Source organism: Arvicola amphibius, chromosome 2, assembly GCF_903992535.2.
Source record: "Arvicola amphibius chromosome 2, mArvAmp1.2, whole genome shotgun sequence".
NCBI classification, from domain to species: Eukaryota; Metazoa; Chordata; class Mammalia; order Rodentia; family Cricetidae; genus Arvicola; species Arvicola amphibius.
In genome coordinates, this window is record NC_052048.2 from 34,861,493 (window position 1) to 34,874,333 (window position 12,841).

General features: G+C 45.2%; 1 protein-coding gene and 1 non-coding gene across 4 annotated transcripts in view; both read right to left on the minus strand.

Annotated features, from left to right (window-relative positions):
* The window catches only part of Mtmr14 (myotubularin related protein 14), a 45,550-nt gene that overhangs the window by 22,992 nt on the left and 9,717 nt on the right, over positions 1–12,841 (minus strand). For 2 of the 3 annotated variants that reach the window (XM_038318393.2, XM_038318392.2), the window contains exons 3-7: positions 9,498–9,606; positions 5,492–5,567; positions 5,094–5,154; positions 3,369–3,491; positions 2,255–2,328 (exon numbers count right to left, since the gene is read on the minus strand). In XM_038318393.2, coding sequence (XP_038174321.1) covers positions 2,255–2,328; positions 3,369–3,491; positions 5,094–5,154; positions 5,492–5,567; positions 9,498–9,606 — 443 coding nt within the window. Of the gene's footprint in view, positions 1–2,254; positions 2,329–3,368; positions 3,492–5,093; positions 5,155–5,491; positions 5,568–9,497; positions 9,607–12,841 lie in introns of those variants that run through there. The other variant, XM_038318394.2, reaches the window with a different exon arrangement.
* On the minus strand, positions 15–86 carry LOC119808562. Its single transcript, XR_005284486.1, has one exon. It is a non-coding gene; the product is annotated as a small nucleolar RNA SNORD113/SNORD114 family (small nucleolar RNA).

Sequence of the window (12,841 nt, forward strand, 5' to 3'; positions counted from 1 at the left end):
TTCCCCCCCTTGGTATGGACCTTAGAAGCCCAGACCTACAGTCATGATCCATGGATTGCATATAATCAGTGGTCACCGTTGATCCAACACCACAATTTTCTTTTTCTTTCACTTTCTATAAAAGGTATGACTTTCAATAACAGCAATTTTGTACAGTGATATAGACATGAAAAAAACCTCAAGAACAGAAGCATGTTAACTAAAAAGTGCTTCTGCTGCTTTACCCCTTATGGCTGTGTCTGGCTTTTTTAATTGTCCCTGTACCCTCCTCCTGACTCATAAAATCATCAGATAAAGTACAAAAAATTTTGGGGAAAAGTTCAGAACGATCTTTATGCCATCTTTTCTGCTCAGTTTTGGTAAGTACATTTTCCTTAACACACTGGGATATCAACCAAATTAATTCTGTACCCTACTCCTCACCTTTTGTTAAAACAGGGTCTCACCTGGCCTGGAGCGGACAACACAGATAAGGCTTGACCTTGAATTTGTAGTGTCTCTCTGCCTCTGCTTCTCAAGTGCCAGGATTACAGGTGTTTGCACCAGGTGCTCCTGTACACTGTATTGAGCTCTATTCTATTATGGAAGTACCATCATTTACTTAATTCTTATTCTGGTTAATGAGACTATGCCCTGTGAATTTGCTATTACAGGAAGACATCATGCTAAATATCTTCAGCCCTAAGCCAGATGGACCGTAGACCAATGACAGGTTAACAAGGGTGTTAACATTTGAGGAGTATGTAGTAAGTTGCCAAACTACAAAGAGACCCTGTACTACTGCTACTGGAATGAAGCAATGGTACTAACACATGGTACTAACTACTATGTTGTTTCCTACCCATGCCCTTTTTGGAACTCAGCTATAAACAAGCAAAGGGATGCCTCTCCCTAGGGAGCACATCACATCACGTGGAGTAGCTGAAGCTACTCCCTAGCAGCTTCTCCTGGGAGGACGACACTAGGTCTGAAGCATCTGCAGAGCCACTGATGGTCTAGTACAGAATGCAAGGGCATCAAGTGAGGAATGGATGCTTCTGGAAGAAGGAACTTTTGCCAGCACTGTCAAGCCCAGTGGCATCTTCGTAACCTACATCAGTCCAAAGTTGCTCTTAGGCAAGAGAAAGTTCCAAGAGCCTTTCTTCCCACAAACTCATCAATTTAGTCTATTGGGGCTAGGTCTCTCACTTTATTCTGAAACAAGTGTCATTATTCCCATGTCATGAAGGATGAAAACGGTGCTCAGAAAGGTTGAGGGGCTGGTTCAAGGGCACCTAGTGTCAAAGTCAGGGAGCTACACCTAGTCCTACAGGACGCCACACACAGCTGGCAGAAAAGAGTGCCATGAAACTGCATGAAGGACACCGAGGATGCAGATCATCAGGAGTGGGTCTGAAGGCCATCAGCTGTCTGATGAGGACATCTCTCACAAGAAGCTTGCTGAATTTGCAGTTCTATAAGAGGCTACTGCAGCCTGTTCTTGATATTGACTACGGGGCTCTAAGACTAGAAAGTAAAATCCAAGCCCAAACTGAAGGAAGATGCCAGTGCTGAGAAGTGGGAGAGGCTTCAAGGAGGGAGGACACCTTGCTGTGATTGGTGAAGCCTGGGACGATGTTCAGCGACCAGCGGGGATGGTGGGGAACTAGAGTACTACTACACGGCTGCAGTTTTCAGTGTGAGAGTATAGCCTGGCCACAGACACAGGATTGTGCGGCAGAGATCCAGAGTGGCTCTGTGGATACCAAAGTGTCCTGTAATATTGGGAGGTTACTGTATAATTACCGACGACAGAGCACTTTTTGCTTTTCTGCTCCACAAACAGCACTGTCTGGGGTGATCCACAAATAGCTCTGGACATTCGTGACAAGGCACACACCATATGGGTCAGAGCAGCATGAATGATGGCTGTGTATGAATATGTCATTTCCTCTTACGTGTATAGACCATATGGATACACAGATCTAGCCTTTATGACAAACCGGAGTTAAGCTTTTCCAAGTTCTAACTTATACCTGAGGGAATCTGAAGCTCAGAGAAGTAACTTTCTCAAGGTTGTGGCTCCTGAATACCAACACCAGGTCCCACCTCTGACCACCACTTCTTGGACAAATATACAACTCGGCAGGATCCTGCCTGACCCTCAAGCATGACTACTGTGACCTGGGCCCAAATGTCCACGCTGCCTGATACAGCTCCTCCCAAACAGTTCCCAGGACACTGAGGCACAGAAAGTTCGACCCCATTCTCCTACCTGGATATGGGATAGAGAGGAGAGTGAAGCCTGCATAGCGCTGGGCTTTGTCCACTTTCTCAGAGGAGGTTACACTACAAGACAGGGACATAATGTGTTATGATATTCCTATACACACACAAATACAGACTCCCAAATAAGTGTAACAATTTCTTACAATGAACTTCTTGCTAAAAAACTGTCCTTCAGACTTAGGAAGGACAGTCAGCAGCAAACAAGAACTCTTCCCTGTCCCCCTTCAACAACGCAAATTAAGAGGTCTTTTTCACTCTAACAAAGGAGCAGGCCTCAGCCAGTACCCAGAGTTGGAGGATAACCTTCCATAACAGCTCCATGGAGGCATGAGGCACATCCACTCTTGGTCCTGAGGGTGGGACAGAGCCGGACAGTAGGAAGGACTTCTCTACCTCCAAAGGCCACTCCTAAACATGGGAACATGGAGCTGAGCGTCGCTGCACACTTTCATCCCAGGATCTGGGAAGCAGAGCCAGGAGGATCCTTACAAATTCAGGGCCAGTGTAGGCTACATAGTGAGTTCAAGGCCAGTCTGGGCCATATTTAAAAACACTATCTCAAAAATACAAAGATCAAAACAAAGAAAAGCAAAATAACAAAAAGCAAAATAAACCAAAATAACCCCCCAAAATACAATAAACAAACAAATGAAAGAGGCCAGAAGACAGCTCAGTTGGTAAAGTACTTGCTATGCCTGCATGAGGTCTTGAGTTCAGATCCCCAGCACCTATGTAAAAAGCAGGAAGTGGCTGCAAACACCTGTAATCGCGGTGATGTGAAAGTGGACAGGAGGATCCGCTGGCTTTCCAGCCAGCCAGAAGAGCTGAACTGGTGAGCTCCCAGGCTTATTGCAAGAGTGTCTTGAAAAATCCAATGGAAAATGACTGGGGAACATATCTGATGTCAATCTTTGGCCTCCACGTGCACCAACACATACGTGTGTATGCAGGCACATCAGGAATGAATGAAAATGCAATGAGAGTCTGCACAGATGGCCCTCACACCAGCCCACCAAGCCAGAAGGGCCATGCACTATGAGCCAGCCCCGCCAATCATGAACACACCTGAGCCTGCTTCATGCCAGATGCCCTATACTCACTTCATGCCAAACTTCACCTTCTTGTTCTCCACCATCAGGTCACAGATGTACTTGACAGATAGGTATCGAAGCAGCCTGATATCATAGCCTCTCACCTTATCAAAAAGGTGTGTGTCACCACTTCTGAAATAATAGCCAGAGAAAGGGGTTGAGATCCAAGCTGATCCAGAGAAGTGTGGGGTAGGGAGCTATTTTGGAAAGTATGGATGGAGACCTCTGTTCAATTATCCAGAAGTCAGAGGGAGCAGGCAAGGAAGGTGACTTTCCAAGAGATTATTCCTGTCTCGGGACATGGTTCAAAGAAGAGCAATTTGCAGCCAGAGAGGGAAAGGGCTCTCTGCACTGCTTGACATTAAGCCAGAAGACTCGAGATAATCTCAGTTCTAAAAGGCATCAGGCTGGTGGCTCAGACTCTTTAAGCTTCCATTAGAGTTCATCTCCACCTCCCCCTTTTCCCTCTATTTAGGACCATTTTTAGCCATATGCCTTATGAATGTAACAGATTGAATTTTTTCAATAGATAAAGACTTTTTAGGGTGATCTGATCAGCTGGTTGTGAAATACTAGGTCACTTCTACTTAACCAGGCCTTTGAAGCAAGGAGAAAGAAAACAAACAAACAACCCCCCAAAATTCTCAGGCTACTTTCTGTCCCACCATACAGATATGGCAGCAGCAGAAAGAGTAAACAGTCACTGCAATGTGTTTTTAATACCTGTTTCTTGATCACTACCAGGAGCCAGCTGCCTCCCTGAGAACTGTATGCTGTAGATGACCTGGCCAAGGCAGAAGTCACCTGACCTCAGGGGAGGCCAAACATTCTTGAGCACAAGCCAGAGCTACTGCTTTCAAAGTCAATTGCAGAACTTGGGCTTAGCAAAGTACCTGAACCACAGTTTGGGCAGCAGATCTTACTAGGGTGCTCATGTGCATTCCAGAGATGCTGGATACCAGCTAAAGACTTTCCATGTGATAGCAACCACACAAAAGATAATTGTAGGCTTGTTCACAAAAGACCATTTGAAAGGAGTAGAGCGTACCCATTTTCTCCCTTTAAAGGAACTCAGTGCTGCATGTCTATAGTCCTAGAGCTTGGGAAATGGTGATAGGACTGGAGAGTTCAAGGTCATCCTGGCTACATAGGAAGTTCAAAGCTAGGTTGGACTACATAAGACCTTGTCTCAAAATGCAAAAACAAAACAAAACAAAACAAAACAAAAAACCCAGAGCTAGTCACTGTGGTTTTATGAAACCATCTCAAATGCTGCCCCTACCCCCAAACACACACACACCCTTTTCCTTCTTTGGTATGTGTGACTCAAAACACAATTGTGGGATACAGTGGCTACAACCCTGTAATTCAGTGCCAGGTGGATACCTGCAAAGTCCACACTTAGCAGGCCAGCTGCATACTGCCACTGTGTAGGGCTCAAGCAAAGACTTGACATCTAGGGCTGACCTTAGACCTGCAGCACAGAAACCCTGAGGTCATCGTGTACTGGGATTCCAGCTGCAGACTGCTCAGGTATCCAGCAGTGTCTTGATGAAGCTACTGGGTGGACTTAAACTGCTGTTTTGAGGGTATGGAGATGGAAGGCAAGGGCTAAGAGCCAATCCACTTATCCAGACCAGAGATGAATACCCACTGCCAGAGAGCACGGCTGCCACCAACCAGGCACCCATCCCAACCCAACCTCCGACCCAGAGTGACCGACCCCGCACTAACCGAAGAGCACAGTCCTCCTCTGTGACATCGTCCACATCTGCCCAGGTATCATCTGTTCCCCCTGCCAGAGAAACCAGTTTGTCAGCACTGAGGCTGGTATCATGGGCTCTACCCAGAGGTGTTCTTACCAGCCTCCTTTCTTGCAGGACCAAAGTGTAGGCAGTACCAACCTGCTCCTATCCCTGGTTCAGCCCTCATATCTCCATCAGAATCCCACGCCCATCTGTGTAGTAGTTTGTTTGCATCTGAAGTGAATTCCTCGTTTCTGCTGAGTGGAGTGCCCTGGCCTCTACCCTGCTTCATCACACCTGCTCCTCACACCACTGTGCCTGTGGCAGGACTAGTCCCTCTCACTAGGTTCCCAGTCTTAGACCCACAAAAGGCTGTTCAATATTCACCTGAGAAAAAATAGTTGTATCCAGAGCGTCCATACAGCTCTCCCCATCCAGCCAGGGTGGCCGACCTGCAAATGTGCTGGGAGACAAATATTTTTTGGGTCAGATGGTTCTGAAGCATGCAGAGCTTAAAGAATGCCTAATGCCCCTTACCAGTACTGAGACCATCACAGTCAGCCTGAAGGATGCCTAGAACTTTTTATTAGCCTAAAGGCTCTACACCAAAGGGGTCTCTCTCCTAGATTCCAGGTACCAGTGTTACTTCAATAAGTAAGACTTGAAGAATGTCCATATATACCAGGTACTGGGCACAGTACTGCCAAGTGACACCATCTTACTGAATTCTCATAAGACAAACATGGAAGGCAGCAAGGATAATCACTATTTCATAGATGAAGAAAACTGGTGGGGCTGGAGTGGTCCTCTGGGGAGTCCAATTCCCAGCAACCACATGGTGGCTCACAAACATCTGTAAGGAGATCTGGTGCCCTCTTCTGGCCTGCAGGCATACATGCAGACAGAATATAATAATAACAATAACAACAACAACAACAACAACAACAACAACTGGCCCAGGGTGGTAAGGGATGTTGAGAACTGGCCCAAGCTCACATACCTCCAAGGGCCTGTTACTTATTAATTTGGAACTTTTAGCATAGAGAGTAACTTTTATACTGAGGGAAATAATTAAAAGAAATACCTGTGATCTTAACTTTTAAAATGAACTTATTGAAACAATCCTGATGATATGTGGCTATAATCTCAGCACTTAAGAGTAAGGGCAGTGACATCAGAAGTTTAAGGCCAGCCATAGTTACACAGTGGTTCTGAGGCCACTCTGGGGTTCATGAGACTATCATAAAAAACAAAACAAAAACAAAACAAAACAAAAAACCCAATTTCCAAGGAAGCTCAGTGTGGTTCATGCCTTTACTCCCAATACTCAGAAGGCAGAGGCAGATCTTTATGAATTAAAAGTAAGCCTGGTGACTGGGTAACTGATCTAATGGGAGCTCACCAAGGCCAGCTGGACTGGGACTGAACAAGCATGTGATCAAACCGGACTCTGAATGTGGCTGACAATGGGGGCTGACAGAGAAGCCAATGATAATGGCACTGGGATTTGATTCTCCTGCATGTACTGGCTTTTTGGGAGTCTAGTCTGTTTGGATGCACACCTTCCTAGACCTCGGTGGAGGGGGGAGGGCCTTGGTCTTCCCACAGGGCAGGGTACCTTAACTTCTCTTAGGACTGGACAGGGAGGGGGAAGGAAATGGGAGGAGGTGGAAATTTTTAATAAATTAAAAAAAAATACAAAACAAAAACAACAACCAAAAAAAGAGTAAGCTTGGTCTTGGTCTACATAGCCAAGTTCTATGGGACAGCCAGGGCTACATAGAGAGACAGTGCCTCAATAAAACAAACCTCCAAATTACCAAGGCAACATAGTAGCTATTAAAAGGACTATGAGAAGTAGAAGCCAGTACCATGTACATGCTAGGATAGTGCTCTAAATTTACTCCACTGCCTTGCTTAAATATTCTTTTACTTTCTTCATCACGGATGGGATCATTTTAGAGTTGGAATTCTAAAAGCCAAGCAATAGTATCTTTCTTTTAAAAGACTATTTGTACAACTGCATGATGTGTGTCAGTCGGTACTCAGGCCAGTGTGTATCAGAGTATACAATTTTGTTTAGTTCTCTCCGCCCACCTTTATGTGAGTTCTGAAGATCAAACTTAGGTTGCCAGGCTTGTATAGTGGGTACCTTTACCCACTGAGCCATCCTGCTGGCCTTTAAACTTCATTATTTAATTTTAAGACTATGTCTTTAAATAGTGTGTTGAAATCCAGTAGTGTTTCGGGGTGGTGGGAAATGAGAGATGTTGAGTGACACAGAGGCCAGCCAATCTAGTCTGACTGAAGGCTAGGAGAACTGCCCCCACTGCATTAAGAGAAAAGGGAAGATGTAAGATGACAGAGCAATTAAAGTTCGTTTCTGAATGTGTGACATAATCTGGCAGTATAAAGTAGATTTCTGAAAGATTACAAAATACTGTCTACTGTAGGGTCCTCACATAAGGTAAAAGAAGTAGAGTCGGCTGCTGCATGAAGTGGGTGCAGACTAGGTCAACTGTCTGGCCTTGCTGGCGGTGAGAGCAGGCAAAACATAAGTAGCTGGGTATCATCTGGGGCAAGCTGGGTGCATTCCTGGAGATGTGGCCTGTTTGCATTATCTGCTTCCCTGTGTCTCTTGGGACCCCGTCAGGAGACCACTATTGCTTCCAGGATAGCATTTTTATACCAATCTCTGCTTGTAGTCTCTGTTCCAGAAGCCCATGGAGAATGGCTAGGGCTGAATTTCCTGCTGGTCTAAGCAGAATGAACTATGGTGGGGGCTAACACTTCCTGGGTCTAACAGCATCCAAAATTCAGATTAAACTGTCAACTGTTGGGTATGGCAGCACAAGTTTGAAATCTTTGGGAAACTCCACCTTTGGAGTTGGATACTGGCGGATGAGGGGGGCGGGTTAAGGTCAATCTACGCTACAAAGTGAGATCCTGTCTCAAAGTAAAATTAGTTGGTAAAACACTTGTTATGCAACCATGAGAGCTTGCGTTTGGGTCACCAACACCCACATAAAAAACCAGGCGTGGCAGTACACATATATAATCCTAGAGCTAGGAAGCAGAGACAGCAGCACAAGGGTAGAGCTGACTGGTCAGGAAGCACCACTGAATGGGGCTACTCCGGGTTCATGAGAGAGATTGGCTCAAAAGTAAGGTGACAGGGATTGAGAGAATGACATCCAATCTTGACCCTTAGCTTCCAAGCACATTCTTAGACATTAAATAATGCCTAACAGGGTCTGTAATCCCTGCACTTAGGAGGCTGAAGTAGCAGGACTGCTTTAATTTTCTTCCCCCTTGCTTCACAGACCTGACAAGTTGAGGGAATTTACTTGCTAGTATTTCACAATCCCTTAATAGGCTAGGCCTGAAAAGTCATAACTATTGAAGAATTTCAACTTTCCACATTCATAAGGCATGATGCTAAGAATGGTCATGGGGAGGAGGCAGGAGATGAACTCTGATGGAAGCTTAAAGGTATCCCAGAACTCAGGGAGGGTGAGGCAGAAAGAATGCTATCAGTTTAAAGGAGAGCCTGGGCTACTGAACAAAACACTGACTTTAAAAAAGAGAAAATCATGAATTTCTTGGTATTTCCCAAATGACAAAGCTCCACCCAGGTCTTTGCTTCAGTTTAGAGCTGAAATTATGTCAATGCCTCCGCACTGATGCATTCACAAGTCCACATCGGAAGTCAGGATAAATGTATTTCTCATTCGTCTGTGTAAGACAAGGTCTTATGGAGCCAGGCTGTCCCTAAACTCCTTGATTCTCTTGCCTCTACCTTCCAACTCAAATCTAGTTCTCTCGCTGTGTAAACTTGATCAAGTTGTTTGCCACTCTGAACCAACAGTCAGTAAGACACATTATGGAGCTACCCTAACAGTCCTGTTGAGAACATGAACTGCAAGGATCGGGACTTTTGTCTCCTTTACAGGATGATATATTTCAAGTTCTGAGATACTACCTGGCGCAAAGTACACATTCAATAGTACTTGGCTAATCACGGGACTGAAAGAAGGAACAAACAGCATAATATTATCTGATTTAATGTACTCTGTAAACCAATGATGTAGGCTTGTGGAATAAACTGAGGCCACATGCAGGCAAAATGCCAGGACCTGACTCAGTCTAGCTCTATAGCATGGGTTAGGGAGGTAGGAAGGCTCTGGTGTTCCATCCCTTCCCTATCTGAAAATCTCTTTCAGTTGGAAATGGTCTATTTCTCTGGCCTGTTTCCCACAGTGCCAGGTGTCCAACAACCAACTATCCTGCCTTTGACTGTTAAAGAAGAAAAAGGATCTACAATTTTAAATTTTACATGAAGTCAGTGACCCAAGGACAGGGGACAGCAAATGAGGCTATGGGTGGGTCTTACCTTGCCTTTGAACAGCATCACTGGGCAGACAAACCGTCCTCTGCACCTGGCCATCTTGCTGCGGTGGATGAGGTCTTGCAGCTTGCTCACCTGCACGGTGCTCTGGAACCTAACACACAGGCAGAAGAGGCAGGTCAGCCGGACTTCCGGATGGGTACTCACACAGGAGATGCAAAGATGCCTACATATGTTAAGACTCTCTGGGACTGTTTTTGAGAGAAGTTCTCACTACATAGCCAAGGCAGACCTTGAATTCACTGTGTAGCCCAGGCTAGCATTAAACTATATAGCCTAAGCTAGCCTTGAATTTGTAGCAAACCTCTTAGCTCAGTCTCCCAAGTGCTGTGATCGCAGCCATGTCTACCACACCAAGCTTTAGTCACTAAAAATTTAGCAAATGCCATTATTTCTGAACTTCAGATCACTGATATACTGAGTTTTTCAGAAAAGAAAAACTGTTAGTTACAAGTATTATAATCCAAGCCACCCTGATTTAGAGCCTTTCTAATGAAAAAAATAAAGACATGCAAAGGGCTGAGGCAGGAGGACTGCTATAAGTTTAAAGCTAGCCTGGGCTATATAGTGAGTTCAGGCCAGTCTGAGTCAAATAAGATTACCTCAAAACACAATTTCCCTCCCCAGCAAAATCACACACACATACACAATCAAAACCAAATAAATGGGGGCTGGAGATGCCTCAGTGGTTATTAAGAGCACTGGTTGCTCTTCCAGAGGACCCAGGTTTAATTCCCAGCACCTGTAGCGCCTGCACTACGGTACTGTACGCAAGCCGGAAACTAAGCTGGAGACTTAAAAACACACGCACAAAGACAGAGACATGGGGACCTGGGTCATCCTTGATACAACAGTGCCAAGAATGCCCACTTTATTGTGCTCAGGGGCAGGTTATATAGGGCTCTAGCCATGCCCCAGCTCTTGGGATCTTTCAGCTGCAAACCCACCAGCCTGACATCCGGGTCTCGTGCTCAGAGTAGCTGCAGACTGCTCAGAGCAGAGGAAAACAAGTTGTTTACAAGAAATTCAGGGTCTGGTGGTCCGCAGTCCCTAACAAGCACCCAATGGCAGCTCACACCTACTTGTAACTTCAGTTCCAGGGAACCTGACACCCTCATACAGACATAAAATACAGACAGCAAAACACACAGAAATAAAAAATTAACTGGTTAATTAATTAAAAAAAAACACTTAAAAAAAAAATTAGCTCCAGCAAGCTACACCAGCACCAAACAACACTTCCCTACAGAAGCAGCAGCACTGGCATGTGTGTGAGGGTACAGGAGAAGCTCACTAGCCAGCCAGGCTACCTGGTGAGTGCAAGGCTTTATGAGACTCTCCCTTACAAGGTTGTACATGAAATGGAAAGATCACTGCCTCCACAGACACTTCATGCACACACAAACATTCACATACAAACACCGCATACCAAGGGAAACAAGAGGCAGGAAAGAGCTATACAGTGACCACTTGGAAGGAAGGCAAGGGTTTTCCTTTTTTGGGCTTTTGGGCCAGTCTTACAGATAGTTCAGTCCCTTCCACACGCTGGTCCTTCAGATGGTTCTCCCGTTACCACACAGCTCCCCTGGGCACATGGACTGAACAGTGTTTCAGGAAGGGTGGACTGGTGACACTCAGGGTCTGACCCCAATGATAATGCAGATAACAACTGCAGTCTTAGCTGGTGGTGCACATCCGTTACCTCGGCATTCAGGACGCAAGGGCAAGAGGATGGCCACACGTTCAGAGACAGTCTAGCCTGATCTACATAGTTTGAGTTCCTGATCACCAAAGACCCTGTGTTTAAAAAAATAAAATGAGTCTGCTGGGCAGTGGTGCTGCAGGCCTTTAGACCCAGCGCTTGGGAGGCAGAGGCAGGTGGAGCTCTGAGTTTGAGGTCAGCCTGGTCTACAGAAGAGTTCCAGGAAAGCCAGGGTGACACAGAAACCCTGTCTCAACTCCCCCAGTCCTCCAAACATTAAAAGAGAAAACACCCCAAAAACAAGCTTAGCTGTTTTGAAAATAAACTGGGCCATGGTGGCACATATAGTTCCAGCTCTCAGGAGGAAGCAGAAGGCAATTTTGAGGCCAGACTGGACTATACAGCAAGTAGGGACCCACACGACCTATGTAGGGACGCTATTTCAAAACAATCTAACAACAACAACAACAACAACAACAAAAGACAAAACAGTACACACAACAGCAACAGCAGTAACAACAAAAAAAATCCCAAACAACCCATAGCTGACTTCCATTTGAGACAGGGTCTCACATAGCCCAGGCTGGTCTCAAACTCTTGAGCCTCCCACCTCCACTTCCCAAGTGCTGGAATTTTTGGTATGCGTCACTATGCCTGTCTCTCCTCCTGTAGGAAAATAAAGGTTTATACATAGATCTAAACCATGGCTTAAGACTGTAATGACTGTCAAGTGGAAGTATCTGAAAGAGAAGTCAAAACAGTTTTTAAAGACAGGCTGGGAGGTGGGATAGGGACAAGGTTGAGAAGTCTGGAAGAGTTGGAGATTGGGAGAAGCAGGGCAATTAAAATACACTATATACATGTATGAAAATTTCTAATACATTAAAATATATTTTACAACGTCTTATGACAGGCCTAGCAGCACACACTTGAGATTTCAGTTATTTCATGGAGAGTTGGGGTGGAGGGGTAGGCAAAGCTGGGGGATTGATCACAAATCCAAGTTCTGAGCTAGAGTGAAGTTAAGGTCAAGCTTCAAAATTTAGCAAACCTCAGTCTCAAAATGAAAAAGGGCTAGTGAGATGGTTTTGCAGGTAAAAGTAAAAGTTCTTGCCATGCAAGCTGACTACCTGAGTCCAGTCCAAAGACCTCATGTACACAGGAAAGGAGAGAATGGGCTCCATCACATGTTTGCCCCACCTCCTCCATCATATACATACAGTAGTAAATAAAAATTTAAAATATAGCTTTAGGGTATGGCATTTGCCCACCATGTGTGAGGCCCTAGGTTCAATTCCCAGAACCTAAAAATAAGGTAGCAGAGGAGAATGTGTCTTCAAACAAAAGCCAGTTTAACAATCATAAGAACATACAGGAAGACTGGGGATGGAGTGGAGCATTCCTCCTATGAACCTCTCTTACTCTTTTTGGTTTTCTCACTCCCATTTAAAACATTTGCTCTGTTCAGACACCACCTCTATTGCTTAGGGTCTTAGCTGGGCTCATCCTTGTGGGTTCTTGGGCATTTTTCTAGAGCCTAGATTCTTGCTAACTCCATAATGGCTTCCTCAATCAAGATATCTCCTTGCTCTCATATCTGTCCTTCCTCCATCTCAACTATCCCATT